This window comes from Microtus oregoni, unplaced genomic scaffold, assembly GCF_018167655.1.
Source record: "Microtus oregoni isolate MIOR12 unplaced genomic scaffold, Mior012 000004F_ref0000308, whole genome shotgun sequence".
NCBI classification, from domain to species: domain Eukaryota; kingdom Metazoa; phylum Chordata; class Mammalia; order Rodentia; family Cricetidae; genus Microtus; species Microtus oregoni.
The window spans coordinates 31645219-31665307 of record NW_024543063.1 but is presented as its reverse complement, the minus strand read 5'-3'; the positions used below and the strand labels follow the sequence as shown (position 1 = coordinate 31665307).

Sequence of the window (20089 nt, the reverse complement as noted above, 5' to 3'; positions counted from 1 at the left end):
CCCCACAGTGTCCCCACCCCACAGTATAACCCAGCATCTTCAGAGAGTAAGGGCTAGTCCCCACCCCACAGTATGATCCAGCATCTTCAGAGGGTAAGGGCTAGTCCCCACCCCACAGTGTCCCCACCCCACAGTATGACCCAGCATCTTCAGAGGGTAAGGGCTAGTCCCCACCCCACAGTGTCCTCACCCCACAGTATGGCCCAGCATCTTCAGAGGGTGAGGGCTAGTCCCCACCCCACAGTATGACCCAAAATCTTCAGAGGGTAAGGGCTAGTCCCCACCCCACAGTATGATCCAGCAGGTTCCAGTAGTGCTCAAGATTCTGTTCTAACAGGCTTCAGGCAAGCCACTGCTGAGAAAAACCTGCCTTGAGGACACCAGGTCTGGTCCTTGGCTTTGCTTGGGAGCCAGAAGGGGAACTCTGGCAACTCTGGCTGTAAGTAACTGATTCATATCCTGCCTCTCTCTCTCTCTCTCTCTCTCTCTCTCTCTCTCTCTCTCTCCCTCCCTCCCTCCCTGTGTGTGTGTACATGCATTCTGTGCACACCTCTGTGTGTGTCCCAACGTGTAAATACACAAACTTGCTGCATGAGGAGCCCATCTGAGTTGCAGACACTTCCTATGGTTGTCCCCAGGGTTTGTCCCAATAGCCTTACTCACCAGCCTTCCTCCAGATCTCCTCCGGCATATAGCCAGAGAGGGTCCTGGGCATGAAATCTCGGTGAACATCTGAAACAAAGGGATGGGGTACAGTGTCATACACAAGGTGGGGTCATCAGCTGCCTTCTTCCACTCTGGGTTCCCTTCCACTCTTGCCAGGGCTTGAAGGTAAGGAATAATTTTTTCCCCCCAGGAAAGAGGGCTTCACATTCCAGGGGGATGGGGGGATTGGGTAGCATGCTCTATAGCCAGTGAACATGGACTCAGGCTGGGAACTGGGCATATCCTAGACCTCCCCTAGTCTCTGTGGTCACTACTGTGGTGGATGAGTACATAGAAGTCCCTAAGTGCCACCGCCTAAGCTTGGCTTGTACCTACTAGGACCTGGGAGCTTCAGACTTCCTAGCAGACCGGGCACATATTTCTGCAAGTGAAAACGCCCCCCCCCCTTTCCAAGTGATGCTCTGTTTAAGTAAGGCCTGACCATTGGCTAGCTTTCTGGGAAATCAGTGGCATCCTACTGAGACTGTGTAGGGCTAGCAACCCCTCACTGCAGGTCTTCCTTGTTCTTCCCTAGTACACACCTAGCTGAGACCCCTCGGGGCCACTGCAGCTGTTGAGGGGCCGGGCAGAGGTGGGGGTGGGGCCCTTCTTCCCTTCCTCAGAGTCGCTGTAGCACCGGATCCAGTGATTGAGTTCTTCGCGGTCAGCCTCCTGGCACCGGCGCAGCACAGTGAGGGATCGCCGTGTCTTCTCCACCATATCCATGATACAGTTCAGGAGCTGCGGGTGGGTGGCAGGGCCTTCAGTACATTGGAACCAGCACTGTGGCCAGATGTGGCCATCCAACATGGAGGGGGTGGTGGGGAGCCAGCTCATCATTCCTGAAGGCAGGGCACAGAAATCTACCTTGGCTCCTCACAGATAGTGAAATGGCTCCCAGGGCTTATGGGCACCCAATTTGAATAGGAACTTCAAGGCAGGATGGAGGCTCAGGGTGCCTCCTGTGAAACTCTGAGAGCAATCTGTCTTGGGAACATCCCCAAGAAAGAAGTAGGTAAGGGATCCATACTTCAAGGTGCATGATGGTCAGAGGAGCAGAGCTTCTAGGAACATCAAGATATGGTCCACTTGACCTGACCAGGGGATCAAGCACCTAACACGGAGCTGTCCTACACCACTGGGGCTCTATCCTGCATGAGTCTCTGAGCAGGAAACAGTGGAGGAGGAAGGGTCTGTCTGCATGGTTCAGCATCCTTGTCTCTGTTTTCTCATAGCACCCTGACAGGTCAAACATAGACAATGATGCTCACATAAAGGGACAGGCAGACAGCAGGTTCTCAGTTCTCAGATAGGTCCTGCCAGGAGATGCTGAACCCAGTGCTGCTCCCCACCCCAAGCCTTGGGATCCAGAGGTGTGCAGACATTCTGGCAATCACAGATACTCACACTGTTGAGGTGTTTCCACTCTTCTGCCCACTCCCGTTCTGTGAGCCTGTGGTCAATCACTTCTTCTTGTCGAGACCCAGGCATGGCTGCAGGAAGGGCAATGCACATTTAGGCCCCCAGGCAGATGCTATGCCCCGATTTGGATCTTGGGTCCTGCACCTACTCCCAGGTGCCTCCTACTTCCTCAGTTCCAATCCTACCTCAGGGGGTCAGGAACAGATGAAACACTTGCCATCCCTGGTTCTGCCCTGACCCTTCATTTCCTTCCTACTAGCCCACAAATCCAGCTCCTCTTGCTTTTACTATGCCCATTTCTGATAGGTAGATCCAGATCCACTTTAAGGGTCTGCCTTGTCATGGTCCAGAAACCTCAGGGCCTCTGTGCAGCTGCTCAACTTATGTGTGTTTATGACTTCCTCTCAAATATCGGTACTCCTATGCATTCCTCAAAGTCCAGGTCACGGGGCCCCTCTACAGCTGCGGAGTCTTTGGAATTCCTCAGGCCACATGTGTCTCTGGTCTCTGGGTACAAGACTTCCCTGTTTATTCTTCCCCGCCACTGTCAAATCCACAGAGAAAGATGGCGTGATGTGTTTACCTCTGTGTCCCCAGGCTGAACTCTGCCTTGGGTATTTACCAGCCCTGAGTGTGGTCTTGGGATCAGATCTACTGACAGCAGGGTCAGACAAAGAAGCAAGTCAGGACGGCTCATTCTCCAGGATCCCGGGATCCTAGGGTCCTTATCGTGCCACTCCCTGCCTCAATTTCCTGATCCTGCCTAGTTCTCCCCCCCCCCCCCCCCCCCGAGACAGGGTTTCTCTTTTTAACAGTTCTAGCTGTTCTGGAACTACCTCTTGTAGACCAGGGCTGGCTTCAGACTCACAGAGATCCACCTGTCTCTGTCTCCCAAGTACTGGGATTAAAGGTGTACAGCACCACTGCCTGGCTTCTGCGTGTTCTTAACACAGTGAGTAGTTAGAAAGAAGATCCCAAGCTGACCTGGTAAGCTTGAGGAGTGTCCCCAGGCAGGGCTTGGTGCTAAGCACCGTTCCCTTCTTTCTGCCTTGACCTTGGAAGGAAGGTTCATCTTTCCTATGTAACAGATCAGGAAACTGAGGCTGCTTATGTCTGTCCACAGTTACCAGGCAGAAAGTGGGGGAGGCAGTATATGGCGTGAGGCCAGCCTGAATCTGTGCCCTCGGGGACGGTCAAATGGGCAGGGTGTGGGTTGCCACTGCCTGGGACATGAGGGACATGAAGGCCCTCTATTAGTTCTTCTGCAGTGTCAAAGCTGCCAGTGTGGTAACTGAGGCTGTGCAGGTGACCTGGTGCCAATCCAGCCTTCCTGGGGGTGGGGGCAAAGCCTCTCTTTAAAGCCGCCACCAGTGCCTACGGACCTCTTAGTACCTAACCTGAAATGCCTTCCTCGAGTTGCAGAAGGGCAGGGAGTGGCCACAGCCGTCATCCAGCGCCCTCTCCGGCTGCCCACGAGGGGCCTATGCCAACGCCCCAACTAAAATAGAGGCTGAGATCTGTGCGACAGCTGGCGTTTATTTTTGCATTAGCAGAAGCGGGTGGGAATTAGCACCTGCCTGACCCGGCTGTGGCGAGCCAGACACTGTCACCTGCTGCCTAGGCCCAGGCCCTGGAAGCTTCCACAGTGTGTATGTGGGGGGGGGGGGTAGTTAGGGAGAGGCCTCTGCTGACCCTGCTCTGGGACCCTATAGGTGTCCTGAGTGACCCTGGCTAGTCATTTGTAGCATTCCTTTCCAACACACAGGGGTGGAGAAGGGTTGGGGTTAGGCAGGTGTTGCTGTGACCATCCGTGGCTGTCCCACTTATATTCTCTGAGCCTCAGTTTCCCTAGAGGTATGGGTCCAGGCTGAGACATGACCAAGTGCATGTGCTCTGTGTCAGCTGTTGTCCCTGTCGCCAGTAACTGGGCTTTGGAGTTCACTGTGTGCCAGGTGCTCTATCAATGTCCCTGTCCTCACACAACTGTTCTGAGAAACTGAGGCACAGAGCTATCACATGACCCACTTCTGGATTCAAGCAAAGTCTAGTAGCCCTTGCCTTGCCCCCAGCTACTCTGGCCTTAGGCTGCCCAGCCCAGGAGGGTGGAAAAGGCTGGTCCTTTAAAAGATAGGGTCCTTTAAAAGATAGTGCTATTCTGTGTGCAAGAAAGGGCAACTTGGGTCTGAAGGGGCAAGTCAGGCTACCTGGGTACCGGGGAGGCTACTGGCTCCTGGGCAGATGAGCTGCTGCTTACAGCATCAGTGTCTTCCACTAGGGCATAGGTACAAGCAGCCGCTGACTGAACCCCTAAATAAATGCATGTAAACTCTCTCCAGCCCAAGTACATGCAGGCTTATACACGTGGGCCGGCTCGCAGACATGGGATCACACACTCTATGTGCCCATACCTTGAAGGGTCGATGGTAACTCTCACACTGCTTACCGAGGGGCCGATGACGCTCCCGCAGCTCTCGGGGATCTGGATGTCGGTAGGAGTCCCGGAAGTGGTGGGCCATGGCCATGTCCTCCAGGCGATAGTGTGGGGGTGGGGGTGGTGTAGGGTGGGGCAACCCATTGCTGGGACTGCAGCGCTGGGCAGGGCTCAGGGTACAGGACCGCTTACTGAGGTGGTCGGGGTGCAGAGGGTCCCGGTCTGACCCATTCTCTTTGGTCCTGATCAAGAAAACAGGTGGCCAATCGATACCAGCCCCAGTGGACAGAGGACAGAGGGTAATAACAGAGGCAAGACAAGACAGAGAGGGTGGAGGCAGAAACTCAGAGGAGCCCTACTGGGTTCTGGTCCCCCTCTCAGACTTCCTCTGGGTCTCCTGATAGAGAATGGAGAGGAGACACACAGAGTCCCATGGCTAGGTGTGGTCCCCACTGTGATACAGCAGTAGGGGTCTAGTGGCCAGTCAAGGGGTCCAGTCCAGCCCAGACACCATGGGCTGTAGACTCCAGACCACTTAGGGTCTACAAATAGCACAAGAAAAATGAATCCTGGGGGACAGACCCCTTTCTAAGCTGCTGTCCTCCAGGGATCCCAGAGACCCTGGGTCGTCGCTCAATAGGGCTGCGCATGCTGCAGAACCCAGTGTCACCAGCCCACCAGCCTGTCCCCGTAGCATGCAGCAGTATTAGCAGCCCTTGATCGGCCGGCCCTGCTGCAGAGAACAGACTGGACCAGCTGTCTGGCAGAATCGCGGCAGAGGCAGATGGGCAGGAAGAGGCCGCCGTGGGTCACCTCCCTGTCCCGCCGATCTGGGAAAGGCTGTTACCTGTCTGGTGTTCTCCTCTTGCCGTTCTCGTTGACTTCCAGCAGGAGCTCGGGAGAGTCAACAGGGGAGGTGGCGCTGGCATCCAGCAGCAGTTGTTCGTGCTGGGCCAGGTACTGGGCAGGCGTCTGTTTGGCCAGGCGGGCACAGTGCAGGAGTTCTCGCTGCAGCAGCGGGAGATTAGCCTGGGGGCAGGACAGGGGCTTTAGACACAGCTGACTGTCAGCTGGCATGCAAGCCCACCTAACCTGTTTGGACTAGAAGGCAGCCCAGAGCTACCTCTGTGTGACTCAGGGCTCTGGGTCCCCCAGGTTCCTTGCTCCTTCCCATAGCACTGTGGGAAGTGACAGGCCTGTGCCCTGCTGGACACACAGCAATGTAAGGACTTTCTGTATCACCATGCTTCCTCTCTGAGTCTGAAGACAATATTCTCTACCTGTGCCTTGTCAAGCAGGCACCATGTTGTTTTTGGCGCAGAGAAGGAAAGCAAAGTTCAAGCAACCAAGCAGAGAGAGTGTGTGTGTGTAGGGGGAACAGAGATGCAGCAGGGTCTCTGATCTGAACCCCAAAATGCACAGGCCAGGAGCCCAGTCTCCCGCTTTCCAGTCTCAGCCAAGAACAAAACTCACAGGAGGACCTCAGACACCAGAGTATGCCTTCTGTGGTCATGCAGCTCTGAGCACACAGGGAATATGACCTTCATGAACCCCAGCCTCAGGGATGATGTCACAACTCGATTCTGCATTTGCAGATGAGGCCACCAGAGCTCCCAGACCCCATCTCTAAACCTATGAACTTCACCCTAGTGCTAGACCAGGGTCTCCAGGCACTGCTGGTGGTCAGCCTTTCCACAGCTGCAGTGGGTAGGGTGGCAGGCTGGCCCCGAGCATGCTGGACAGGGGCCCAGTGGCAAGCTCTTGGGAGAGCCAGCAGTTCTAAGTATTTGTAAATAAACACAATCCACAACTTTCCCATGCGTCTCAAAGCTGCCAGGGCAGTCTTCTCCAAGCCTCTGCCTCTTCAGCCCCTGTTGGTGCATCCACCCGGCCCATCAGGCAGCCGATGCATTTTTGTTGAGCTGTGTGGCTGCCAAGCCTGTTTTTCTGTTTGGATAGCTGAACGGAGGCCAGCTCACCATCTGCCGACCACGTCAGAAGCATGAGCTGGGATGAGGTCCTGGGAGGTCTCAGTAGCCCAGAGTCTCCTCCCTCACCAGTCCCCCACCCACCCTGTCCTTTCTTTGGCCAGCATGGTGGGGTGGGGGCTGGGCATGAGCACCATCTGGTTGCAGTTAGGGTGGGGAAACATCTGGGGTCCTGGCCAGCTGGGGCCATCTGGGAGCTGGAGCCTCGGGTGGGGCAGCTTCTGAAAAGTCCACTGTCCAGATACATGAGGGCAGATGCAGGAGAGAGTGGAGGGGACCTAAGGTATTAGGTAGTCTAGCCGTACAGTCCAGATACACAGCAGCCCTTGACTGGGGGTACAGGACCACTGCTCATCCAGAAAGAAGAAGTCCCCATGCTTCTTCAAAAGTCCCAAGCATCATTCAGAGGACACACCAAGCTAGTCACAGGGCACCCTGGGCCCCAACTTAACTTGGCATGGAGATTTTGATGTCCGGGAAAATCTAAACCATCTTTCTCCTCAATGGGCCTCTGGCGGAGGCTACACAGCACACACAGAACCACCATGGTGACAGCTGGACCACGAGTCTTCTTCGCGCTCCACTTGGCTCTGCAGAGCCTTCCACCACGGGCTGTCCCATGGAAGACTGGTGGATCACTCACCCTGGCTGGGCTACTCAGGAGCTGTGTGACCTTGGGAAGCCACACAACTGCCTCCTGCCTCCCCCATAAACCTGAACTCTGGAAGCGCTGTCATGGGCTCCCGTGAGCCCCACGTGGATTAACTCAGTTCTTCTGCCTTGCATAGGAAAGGACTCAAGAGGGCCCTGCAGTCGGAGCCCAGCTCTCCCAGCCACATCTTCAGAACCGTTTCTTCCCAGAATGGCATCCCCAGAGGTGGCCATGAGAATCACTGCGGATGCCACTCCTGGAGGGGGACACACAGGCCCTGACGCTGTCAAGTTAGCAGGCAGGAAAGCTGAACCTCACTTTTCTAGCTGGTACAGACCCAAGGCTGGTTCAGAGTCCTCACAACATTCACAGGACATGTCCCACCAGCCTCATTCCTCTGGCACCCCATAGGGGGACCCCACATGACACCCCATATCCAGTCCCCTCCTCCCTCCCACCCACACCTTGCTGGGCTCACACTGGAGCTAGTGACAACAGAGAAGCCATGGGTGCCAGCGCGTGGGCCCACCTGGCAGTCATTTGCGGTGCGTTGGAGGCCCGCATTCTCCTCACCCTCCACATACTGCTGACTCTGCCACCGCCTTAGAATGCCATGCGCCTGCTTATTTTGTCAGAGCCAGTTTTCGCAGCAGATGCCTGGTAGCGTTGGCCACCCTGTTTATGCCTGGAATATCCCAACTTTCACTGCCCAGAGTCCCTACCCTCATACCCTTCTTACCTAACCTAGTGTGGCATCACCCAAAGCAAGCCCTCGGTGGAACACCTTGCCCAGCACTGCTTTGCCAAGGGACCCTCTCCACATTCATTTCTCTCTGCCCACCTCAGAGCTGACCTAGGACCTCTGTGTCTCATTGTTAGGGACACCGACTGGTACATCTTTCTCCATGATATGGAGATCCTGGGGTGAAGGGGCAGTAAGAGCCAAAGGTAGAACCTAAAAATACGAGGTTGCAGCCAGTCCCTCTAATCTTGTTGCCAAAACAGGAGCCAGAGCAGCAGTCCACTCTGCCCAGTCAAAAGCATGACGACTTTGCTGTTGCAGCATGGTGAGAGCCAGGCCCAGTGGCTCGAAAGAAGGAAGCCAGATGAAGAGCTCAGGCAGCTCCAGGGGCCTTGCTGCCCTCACTGGATAGGGTCCCCTCTTGGTTGGTCGGAAAGCCAGAGTAGCACCTTCCTAAATAGTCATGGGCCTCCCCCTCCAGTGGTCGAGAGAGCATCTATGCGGAGATCTTTATGATCCATTCTTGGTCTAAATTAGGCAGTTAAAAACCTTACTGATGTAGCTGTCCTGAGAGAATGGAGCACTAGAGCGACAGGGGCTGAGTGCAGAGGCGTGGGGCCAGCCTAGTGTCTGCTAGGCAGCTTGGTGGGGGCTCAGGTCTCAGACTTCTCGGAGCTTACCCCTTGTGTGGTCTGACCTTGAACTTTGACTAAGAAGAGCACAGACAAGTGGAAGCATAACCTGTGGCTCTAGCTGTACGTTGAGGTGGGTGCTCTAAGGTGTGGATATTCTAGCATCTCCCCCGAGGTCTAAGTGGAGAGAACACACGGCCAAACACATTTGGAAGCATGCCATCCTCACTCCTCAGGGTGAAGGGCTGTAGTGAGTCACAGGCCCTACATGAGGACTTGGCTCATTCCGTGTGTGTGTGTGTGTGTGTGTGTGTGTGTGTGTGTGTGTATTAAATCCAGCATCTCACTAAGCCTATTGGTGCACACCTACAATTCCAACTACTGGATGCTGAGGCAGGAGGATAAAGAGTTCAAGGCCAGCCCGGGAAACTTAATGAGACCCTGTCTCAGAATTAGACAAGGCTGGAGCTGGGGCTCAGCAGCAGGACACTTGGATCTATAAGACAGTGTTGAACCCTCAGCACTGAAAACAACAAAACCCCCCAAACCACAAAACCCAACCAGACAAAACCCAACCTAACCCCCACCCCCAAACAAACGGAGCGTCTCATCTGAGGGTTTGGGCTGGGGTGAGGAGCCTGCCTGGCTCAGGGGCTCTGGTGACTCTACCAAAGGTGCAGTGCCACCGGGTCGTTCATGTGGCCCCAGAAGGCTCCCACTGCCCTGCCATCCAGTCACGTACCTGCCTGTCTGTCACCTGGTCACTTCCTCGGCACTCCTATCCCTTCACTTATTCCAGCCTTTTCTCCTTCCCCAGGGCCTTTGTATATACTAGCCCTGCTTCCTGCAGGGTACTCCCTAAGGCTTCTCCAGCCTTCTCAGTCACTGTGAAATACCTATCCTTGAGGGATTTGGGAATATTTTCTTACTTCACACATTTCCACATTCTACACCTGGCTGATAGCGCTCTCTTCCCACACGGGCATTGCTTCAGGGGACTTTCCTGTCCGTTCACGCTACCCCTGGGGCCTTGCGCAGACCCTGACATGGAGTGGGCAACTCAAAGCTCTGTGAGGGATGAGAACACGCTGGTTTTGGGGGGGAATCATGAGGTCTAGCATCTAGTTACAGCCCTAACTAGTCAGATCTGGGGTCAGCACCATTTTCCTGGACAGCTGAGAATGATGCCTGGTAGGGAGGGGACTGGGGTCTCTCAGGGAGAACCTCGTAGGACAGATTTGCTTACCTTCAGAAAGGGGATGACGAATGGCCGCAGTGGGAAGTTGGTGGCTTCCTGGAGCTTGGAATGAAATTCTTCAATCGTCAGAGTTGAGTTCTGCAGGAGAGAGCACCCCACTTAAAGGTTCCCATGTACTATATGAACTGGCTGCCCCACCCCCACCCCGGGAAGGAGGAGGCTCTAGGCCTGGCCTGAGGGATGAGCAGGGCATAATGGAGTTGTGGGCATAATGATGGAGCCTCTGGTGGAGTGGCTGCCACGGGGAACACAGGGGCCCGAGAGCCTGGAGACTCACCACCAGCCCCAGCACCAGGGTGCGCACACGCTCCCCAATCTCAGGCGAGATGTCACTGCCGAACTGCTGCAGGGTGGTGAGGAAACGCTTGAGTTTGCTGAGCTGCCGCGCCCCGCATGCCGGGGGCAGGTGTTGTGTGGACAGCGAGGCAGTCGATGAGGTGGCTGGGCCGTTGCTGAAGCCATTGGGTGTAGATGGGGCACCGTGGATGGCTGTAGGTGAGTGGCTGCTCCCGTTCATCACTGCAGGAGGACAGGGTGTGAGGGCCAGGAATCATTATACATGGTGACAATGACAGCAACGACCCAAATGGCAGTGATGATGACAGACAGCAGAGCCTGGAGCAGCTGTGCCCAGCAGCCTGCACAGCTGCCCTTCTATCCTTGCAACCTTACTGTGCTCATGGGTGTTATACTCTTGCAGATATGCAAACTGGCACTAGGGAGGTGACTCCCTTCACTTCAGGTACCCCAGCCAGGAGGGTGGTAGGGCTCACACCCGGGAAGTGGCTGCAGAGACAGACATTTGAGGGGCTCACTTACACTGTCTCTGGGGGTTTACCCTGGGCCTGAGGGCAAGGCCTTCACACCAGCCAATAGTCCAGGTCCTCCACACACAGGAGATGCCCAGGCCATCCTACCAGACTGGCTCAGGTTTCCACTAGGAGCAAGTGCAGGGCCTTTTCATCCACAGTACGGGAAATGAGAAGTCACCCCCATCGCCTCAAGAAAAGGACAGCCACTCTGCCTCTGCTGTTATGGCCTCAAGCAACAATCTCTACCCAATCTCTTTCCCACCTCTGAGCAATGCCTCAACTCTTCTTAGCCCTGAGGACTGGCCCAGGAACTTCCCCAACTTTGAGGATCCCGAGCCTCTCTAAGCCTGAGTAACACCATTGCCAACAAGTAGCCCAGTGCCTGAGTTGAGGGGACTCCAGATCAGGCGGAGCGACTGAGACCCTCCCCCCAGGAAGAGCTGGTTGGGTTCTTCGGGGGATTTTGACACAGAAGACGGTGTCCAGGGGCTAGTTCATGCTAAGGACAATCAGGTGACTAAGGAGACAGCTGATAAGCATACTACAGGATCACAGCTGTCAGTCACTGAGCCATGGCTCACTGGGTGACCCTGCCATCAACTCAGAGTACCAGGGCCAAGGCCAGGGGCTGCCTCAGAGTCCTTGCCTCTCAGCCAGGAGTGACAAAGGTATGATTAGCAGAGTCTGCATACAGGTCAGAGTTCACAGGTCATAAGTGCTTCCTTTAGATATAGACACATGCAAACACCTCTGGCTCACTCAACTATTGTTTCTGTTTGTGTCTTATGTCCCCTGACCTTAGGGATGCACCACTGTCCCCTGCCTTGACCGAGTGTGCAGAAGCCAGGTTCCCGGGCCTGTACTGAGAGTGTAGGTCTGGGGTGCCCTCAAGACCACAGTCTCCAAAGCTCCAGCTGTGGTGAGGCCTGGTGGGGCTATAAGTACCAAGGGAGAAGGGGAGCCCTTTTTCTAGACTGAAGAGCCCTCCAAGCTTGCCCAGTGCAGAGACTCCAGCAGAGTTCCCCTGGAGTATCTGCTTGCTTCAGGCAATGGGTACCTCAGCAAGTCACTCTAGACTGCACATCTTGATCCAAGCTGGGAGGGTGGCCTAAGGGCTGGGCATGGAAAGGTGAGGTGGGGCCTTTACCTAAGTCCCTCCCTTCCTTGCCCTACGGCTCTTGCAGGATCCTGTCACACCTCTGCCCACACTACAGGATGGGGGACCTAATCCTACTCTGCCAGTCTTGGGGTTTCTGTCTCCCCTATGGGCCCCACATAGCCCTCTCTTGCTAACTAGTGCAGGAACTAACTCTGTATTGCCCAGATACTGCCTGAGGCTCCAGCCCAGATAAACCTGGGGCCGGGACTGGTGGTTCCACGTGAGCTTGTTCTAGACCTATGTAGCAGACAGGGCCACTAAGGCCCTGGGATAAACGGTTCATGGATAGACCCAATTGGTGTTTCCCAACTGTCTGATCCTAGAGTTGACCCCTACCTTCCCCAGGAGTATAAGGCAGGACCCAGCCCAGGGCTGTTACAGTGCAGTGTGGGTGTGAACACTGTCATAGTCCCCTCAGGGGACACCCCTTCCCATTCCTCTGTCCTCACCTCCAGCCTGACAGTCACCTGATACAAGGACTCTCACAGGTCCTCAGACACCCCATGTCATAAACCCTGGACGGTTGGGGGAGCAACACCAGTTCAGACGAACAAAGTAGGCCAGACCTAGGTCCCAAGTCACTCTCAAGTTCTGAGGTGGCTCTAGGATCAGAGCACAGCTGTCTTCCTTGTTTCCCACCCCATGGCTGCTGGAGCCTGCCAATGCCACCACTGACCTGACCGACTCTACATGTTGGGTGTTGGGTGAGGTACCCCTCGACAGCTGCTCCTGAGGAACAGAAGCTGCAGAGCATGTGGGGAGAGGGACCCAGGCTCACATGCCACCTTGGTGTTTCTATGCTGCCACCAGGCACGGAACCCTCTGTATACAGTTCTAAGCGGCTCCTCTGTCCTGGTGGGGGCTATGCACATGGAAGCGGAAGCCTTTCCATTTGGTTCCCCACACTATCTCAAGAGTCCACCACAGGGCCTGGGATATATAACATACAGGATGACTGTATGTTAGCAGGAGCAGGCCAGCATAAGTCTGTGCATACCAGCATCCTTCTTGCTCTGAGATGCTCTGTGATGTCTGCATACAGCACACCAACAGCTCTGGGCTCAGCCTCTCTAAGACCATGTCCAGAGGACCCCACTGGGTGGACTTCTCTCTCACCAGTAAGCTCTGACAGCCACGGACACACATGCCCCAGTCAAACCTAATGACAGCCACTTGCTGTCACCTCAGCCAGACTAGGAGATGGCTTGTTGCCACGGAGACCTCACTAATAGGTGGACCTGTGTCTTAAGACCAAGTGTTTTATCACCAGGGCCCTGGATCTTTTAATAGTTTCTAAGACATGCCAATGTCCACATTATCTAGTCCGCCACCCACCAGACCCAGCCTGACCTGGTCCTGTCCTCCCTGAGGCCCGCTTACCAGTCTTGCTCTGAGCGCCTGGGTCCCCCGTGGCCTGTTCGCCTCACTGCCTGTCTGTCTTCCCTCCCGCGGCTGCCGGGCAGTCTCAGCAGCTAAAGAGACGCCAAAAATAGCCCCCAGCACAAGTGTTTTCATTACCACAACAGGTGTGTTACTAAGTTAGACTGCACACGTGTCCTCGGCTGATGTTTGGGGGCACAAACTAGCACCCCCATAGCTCCCCTGGTCTTGAGGCTTGGGTGGGAGTTGGCTTGGGGTGCACGAACCCTGTTAACGGTTCTCCCACGCTGTCTCCCTGGGTAGGAGAACACCATTATCACCACAACAAGAACCAGTCAACAGTTGACGGCCAGTCAGGCCGCGTGCCAGGCCCTAGTGTGTGGCCAAGCATGGCATAGAATGATGGCAGCAAGGACAACATAGAACATAACACATGCAACCTCTTCCTTATTCTTAGAGCCCAGAAGTCACATGGCAGCTGTGCACACCTGGGAGATGCAGCTAATTGGCCCCAGTAGGACTGCTAAGACACAGTAACACCTGATGATGGGGGCGAGTAGTATGGACATCACCCAGAGCTTTGGTGGGATCATCCACTAGTGACTGGTGCCCAAAGGGCATGCGGCGTTGGTCAGACATGGCAACAAGGCTTTGCCAGCATGGTGCACGAATCACCTTCAGCACTCCATACTGTGACAGCATCTCTTCACAGGTGGGGAAACTGAGACACAGGCAACCGTATCTGCCAGTATCTGTCAATAGTGGGAGCCAAAGCCTCTTGAAACAGTGGCGCTTGACTCGTCTTTGACGCATGTCCCCCTGTCTCCTCACAGCCTGCTTGGCTGTCGGGGATGACGCTCAGGAGGCGTTCACATGCGAAGGTCCCACAGTCCCAGCACACTGTCTGAGGGTCTCAGTCTCTAGCCCTTAGGCCCCTGGGCCTCTCTTGTCTCTAACGTGGCTGGAGATCCAACAAAGGGGGTGTAGAGGCAGCGAGAAGGACCCAGGCGGCCTCCTTGAAGCCCATGGTTCTTGTTATTTTACTTACAGAGACAGACCATGGACCACTTTAAGCAGCCGTGGAAACGGCCGTGGGGCAGAGACGTCGCAGGTCCATCCTCGCCATCTGTAAGCAAAATAAGAAGAACACGCTGTCAGGAGGGCGCCGCAGCGGCCCGTCCCCTCTACTGCTCAGTGGCAGTCCTAGAGACCATGCTGTTGCCACTGGGGCCAGTCCACTCCTCCTCTGGGCCTCGGTTTCCTCCTCTGCAAAATAACAGTTGCACTGAGTATCTGTCAGCATGCACAGCACCTACCTCTTAAAAGCTATCCTCCCGGGAAAGGGCCCAGTCAGCTCCTCAGCACTGTCCTTAAGGGACTTGGGGCCCGAGTTTTGTGTTATCAATTACTGAGATCCACGTCTGAGCTACCTGAATTGGGTTATCAGTGGAGATGGGCACTAGGAGTAGTGAGCCCCCTGTCGAGCTCAACCCAGCTAGGGGCTCCCTGCCTGAGAGGAGTGTCGTCTGGGTCAATGCCTCTTGCACTGTCCCAGGCTCCACACTCAGCCTCGTGTCCATCTCTCCAGCCGGAGACCAAGCTGTGTCTAGGATGATCACTGGGCCAGGAAAACCACAGCCCTCAAGTAGAGGTTCAAGGTCAGTCTCTTCGTTTGGCTTGAAGCACTGGGCAGGAATCTGCAGCTGGCTGCAGAGGCTTTACCAGGACTGCCACCAGCACTAGCCAGGTGCAGGGGTGTGGTTAACCATGTGGATTAGGAACAAACCTGAGGTGACCTCAGGAGGCCTAAGCCTCAGGTTTATGCACCAACTAGCCCCACAGATCTGAAGGCCCACGGACTGCAAGTGTCAACTTCAAGAAAAACGAAAGCCTTGTGCTCTATAGACAGAGCTGCGACCCCCAGGGCGGGACTGAGGGGCGGGGGGCCACAACTCTCCGTGTACTACACCGCACATGCACTGGCCGCCTTCGCATCTCTTTATAGGCCCCACGAAAGTAAAGCCCTGAAGGTCCCAGCTGATCCCATCCTCACTCCTAACCAGGAACATCTGGTGTCCAGGCCAGCTTTTGGGATCAGAACCTGGTCCACAGGGAAATGCAGGCTGGGGGAGGCACACCCTCAGGGTCGGTGACAGCTCGGAGTCCAAGATCAGCTTGTGAGCTGCTCTGTTCTTCCTTCCTGCGTGGGACCTCCAGACATCTGGAGGACCATTGTTTCAGGGAGTGTATCATGGCCTCACTGCTGGGAGAGGGGGCATAGCAGTCTCCCCAACAAACAATTCCCGTCCTTAGGTGAAGGCACTAGCTGGTGACATTGGCACAGTCCCACATAGTCCCCTCTCATCCACTGGATAAGCTCTGAAGCTAGTTGCCCAGCAGCCAGAGTCTCCCTGCAGTTCAGCCCAGAGGGAAGGGTGGTTGGGGAAGGAAGGGAAGGCGACTATCTCAGCCACGGCACTATGGGCAGAAGAATGGGAGAAAAGGCACAGGTACCTCTAGCCTGGAGGAGCATGGCCAGCATGCAGATCCAGGGCCTGGCAGGCACCTCTGTCCTCTGAGAGCAGCAAGGCTGCTAAGGGTAGAGTCCCAGCTACAAGAGGCAGAGCTAGGAGCCCCCAGTCCAGGCTAACCAATTACTGGACTCCGGTTAACCCTGTAGGAAGTGGGAGCCAGAACCTCCCAAGAGACTGGAAGGTGTATATGAGCATTCAGCCATGAGACAACCTGCCCTGTGCCGGGCACATTCTCAGACAGTCTTGGCTCCATGCCGCTGTACCTGGAAGCAGATGATAGTAACCCTCAAAGCAGGAGCCTGACACCCTGTCAACAGGACAAGGCTGGCCTCGGGTTGAGCTGCTTGCTCTCCATCTCGGCCTTTCTCTAGATAGCAGGGCTTTGTTTAGAGTGCTGCCTTTGAAGGGCAGAGTCAGTGCTCCATGTCCAGAAATGGAAAGACCAGAGAAGCACCCATGCCCTGGAAACCAGGGGACATCAGGCTGAGGTACTGAGACCCCTCCCTCAGAGAGGGGTATTGCTTTAGTTTGAGGTCTGGGGAAGAGTCCCTCAAGTATGTGTATTTGAAGGTTGTAGTGGGGATGGCCCGTGGCTTCTTTTTCCTGTCAGAACACTTAGGATAGACTTTATCTTGGGAGAAGAGGCATGAGTAATTGTCCCCTTTAATGGCCCAACCCTGGGAGTTTCTGTCTTCCCAACTGCTCAACACCCGAGAGTTTAAGTCACAATCTTTCTAAGAGGTGGCTATGGAGGAGAGCTGCCATGTCTGCTCTCTGGAATTCCCCCACCCCCTCCCCAGAGTGCTGTGTTACTCAGGTCTCTGCTCTGGGCTGTTGAGATGAACCTAAGTACCTGGGCCCTTCAGACATCAGTGCTTATAGGCTGGTAATGTCTGTTAACTGCATTTCCACAATGACTGTAAGACGGGGACCACAGGAGGCCCCTGCTCTATAAATGAGGAAGTTGGGCCAGAGAGGTTAAGTAGCTAACTCAAAGTAGCACAGTTAAGTAGGAGGAGCTGGGATCTGAGCCCAAGGTTAGGCTGCAAACGGGTCGCTGGGTCACGTTAAAGTTAAATGTAGAGTACAGAATTTCAAGTGGCCGTGCTATGAGGGGGGACTCACGTGTGTGAGGTGTGAAGGAGGGTGGTCGTGTGGCTCCCTGGGATGCGGTGGGAGGTGGGGGTGGCATGCTGGGGGGTGTGGACCGGGGCTGCGTCTTCACTTCAGCCGGAGAGTCTGGCATTGCTGCAGTCTTCTCCTTCCTGTCAGCTAAGGAGGGAAAGAGGAAGAGGGAGAGGGAGAGGGGGAGGGGGAGGGGGAGGGGGAGGGGGAGGGGGAGGGGAAGAGGGAGAGGGGGAGAGGGGGGGAGAGGGAGAGGGGGAGGGGGAGAGGGGGAGGGGGAGGGGGAGGGGGAGGGGAAGAGGGAGAGGGGGAGGGGGAGGGGGGGAGAGGGAGAGGGGAGGGGGAGAGGGGGAGGGGAGGAGGGGGAGAGGAAGAGGGGGAGGGGGAGAGGGAGAGGGGGAGGGGGAGAGGGGGAGGGGGAGAGGGGGAGGGGGGAGAGGGAGAGAGGGAGAGGGGGAGGGGGAGAGGGGGAGGGGGAGAGGGGGAGGGGGGAGAGGGAGAGGGGGAGGGGGAGAGGGGGAGGGGGAGAGGGGGAGGGGAGAGAGGGAGAGAGGGAGAGGGGGGGAGAGAGAGAGAGAGAGAGAGAGAGAGAGAGATCAAGCAGCTGAGGGCAGAGCTGGCTAGCCAGCACCTGGGCAGGGGCCTGAGCATCCACTGGCCAGATGGACTCCTGACTCCACCCATCCAGTGGGAGACACACGTGCTCTCACAGGTGGCTAGCGTCCATGCACAGGTGAAACACAGAGTCTGGCCAAAGGTGGTCTCGTCAGGACTAGTCTCTGCAAGTCCACAATGCAGGTTTTCATGCTCCTGGCCTATCCTGAGTATCCCCATTTGTAAGATACATGGCGAATGATGACCCCAGATTTTCAGAGCTCAGATAGTCTCCTTTAGGACCTGTGCAGGGGGACAGGTGAACTGGCTTCAGGGTGTGGAACCAGCATCTTAACCATCTCCTGCCCTGTGGTCCTTGGGACTCCTACAGGAGGCTCGTGGATGTCAGGATGCTAGGAGCCTGGCCCCTGAAATGTGAGCCACAGGCTCAGGACATCCAGGCTCAAGCATGTTCCAATGACCCAACTCTCAGCAAGGTGCTCAGCTCAGGGCCAGATGAGGAGGAAGAAGGTAAGGTGGTGATGATGGTCAGGTGGATCCTGGATAGCCAAGGGCTCTAGAATACGACCATGAAGCCGAGGCATGGGGTGAGCCGAAGCCCAAGGGGCAGGCCTTGCTTAGGCATCCTTTGCAGGGGATGGTGAGTCCTGGGACTTCCCTTTCATCTTAAGGAATGGTGGGGTAGGGTAGGTGGACCTGTGTAAGTTGCTTCCTTGCCATGTGACCAGCTCTCCAGAGCCAGCAAGGGGAGACTCCTGTCTGCTATAGGCAGAAGGCTGACATCTCTGCCCCAGTGACTGCCTGCAGGCCATGTTCTGATCATACCCACAGGGTCTCCCATGGGAAGGGCAGGCAGACTGTGTCAAAACGTTCAGAACTCCTTGTCTCTTGGCCATCATCATGGCAACTGTGGGCATCACCCCTTAACCTCGCACCCCATTTCAGGGTCCCTTTGTTGGCAGACACATATAAGTCCAGGTTGCCCAGCCTCTGTGATCCGTAAGTGATACCTACCAGGTGGCAGATCTCATCTAAGTCCCTCCCTGGTCTGCAGAGGGGAGAGAAGCTCAGAGACACTTTAGACAAGCCCAGCGGACTGTGATGGCTTGTGTCTGAGTCTGCAAGGAGCAGGCAAGAAGCCCCCATCTTTCTGGGCCCATGAGGAGGGGCGGAATGGGAGCAGATGGCACACAGTAGCCACCCAGGCTGCGGCACCTGCTGTCCCCCAGCTGTGGCCTCTGGCCCCACCTCCTGCTGGCGCTCGGCCCCTCCCATCCCCCAACTGTCCGAAGACTGATGGCTGGGCACATGTGTGGCTGCAGCTGTGGGGACCTATCAACACCATGCCTGGCTGTAGGGCCAGTGGCCAGTCTCCTGTGACAACCACCAAAGAAGGCGACTGTGGCTGGCTGCTTCCGCACGGAGCAGCCCGTCCTCACCAGCCCTTCACCTGTCCAGTCTGCCCTTGGGCCCTTGGGCAGACAGGGCTGCTTGGATGGTATTGCCAGGGCCAAATGTCTCAAGTGCCAGGCTGGTCCTGGTCACAGGCCCAGGACACTGGGGGACACTGTGTGTCTCTGAAGCCTTTCACAGGGGAGAAGTGGCTTCACCTAAGTTTCAAGTACCAAACAAAGCAGAGTCAATTGAGTGGCGACACCACGGGCAGCTGGGCTGGGCACTTGCTGTCACCTCCCAGCACACTCGCTCAGTGCTGGACCACTGGTAGGCACCCTGGTGCCACAGCCATGGTACCACGTTGTTGTGATCACCACTTGCATGACCATGATCTCAAAGGCACCCTGCTGGTGCCTAGTAACCTTTCTTTTCGATAGGACCAGAATCATAGAGGCCATTATCTGCCTCAGAGCCTGAAATGCTCTCACGCACACACTCTGTGCCCAGCCCGTGACAGATCTCATTTGTCCTCACTGAGATCCTATGGTCTTGATTCCCCTCAAAGCCCATTTCACAGAGGTGCCATGATCTGCCCCAAGTCACACATGGATCCTGGGATCTAGTGAGGGGACTGAGAGTCACCTGGTCCCCTGCTCAGGACTGCTTGCTGCTCTGCTCTTTCCCTGCCTTCCCTCTAGCAGCCTAAGGGTGTCTACTTCCCAGCATGCCCTGGGAACCTCATTATCCTCTCCAGCTCTCCCCTCCTGGCAGTTCCTCTGGACTGTCACCCCACTGCAGACACCTCGCTCCCTGGTTGACCCATCTGCAAAGTTTCCTCAAGGGGTTGAACTTCTGATACTTCTGCCTCTGCTTCCGAAAGCTGGGGTTGCAAGTCTGTGTCACCGTTCTCAGTTTACGGGTGCTGAGGACGGAACCCAGGGTGTTGTACAAGCCACACAAGTGCTCTACCAAGGGAGCTGCAGCTCGGGACCCCGCCGTTAATTTTCATTAATTTTCCTCCCCATACTGAGGTGGTTGGGAAGGCCTCCTGGATCCCACAGGCTCAGAAAAGCCAAGGGCAGGAACTAGAGCAGTAGACTTGTCCTTCTGAGGCTGTATCTTCCTGCCCTGCTTCCCTGGCACACACCATAAGCAGCCTGAGCAGGGACTGGTCAGGTATGCGGCTCCACTGGTGGGCGTCCAGGGAAGCCACCGAAGAGGGAGTTCTTGCTTCTCAGC

The 20089-nt window shown here is 55.8% G+C and overlaps 1 protein-coding gene across 4 annotated transcripts in view; it reads right to left on the bottom strand.

Moving 5' to 3' along the window:
* Cbfa2t3 (CBFA2/RUNX1 partner transcriptional co-repressor 3) overlaps positions 1-20089 on the bottom strand; it is a 49108-nt gene that overhangs the window by 3352 nt on the left and 25667 nt on the right. For 2 of the 4 annotated variants that reach the window (XM_041651014.1, XM_041651013.1), the window contains exons 2-10: positions 16841-16987; positions 14230-14307; positions 10108-10349; positions 9819-9908; positions 5406-5587; positions 4571-4800; positions 2113-2198; positions 1248-1446; positions 664-732 (exon numbers count right to left, since the gene is read on the bottom strand). In XM_041651014.1, coding sequence (XP_041506948.1) covers positions 664-732; positions 1248-1446; positions 2113-2198; positions 4571-4800; positions 5406-5587; positions 9819-9908; positions 10108-10349; positions 14230-14307; positions 16841-16961 — 1297 coding nt within the window. In that variant the 5' untranslated portion in view covers positions 16962-16987. The remainder of the gene's footprint in view (positions 1-663; positions 733-1247; positions 1447-2112; positions 2199-4570; positions 4801-5405; positions 5588-9818; positions 9909-10107; positions 10350-14229; positions 14308-16840; positions 16988-20089) is intronic. The other 2 variants (XM_041651015.1, XM_041651017.1) reach the window with 2 other exon arrangements.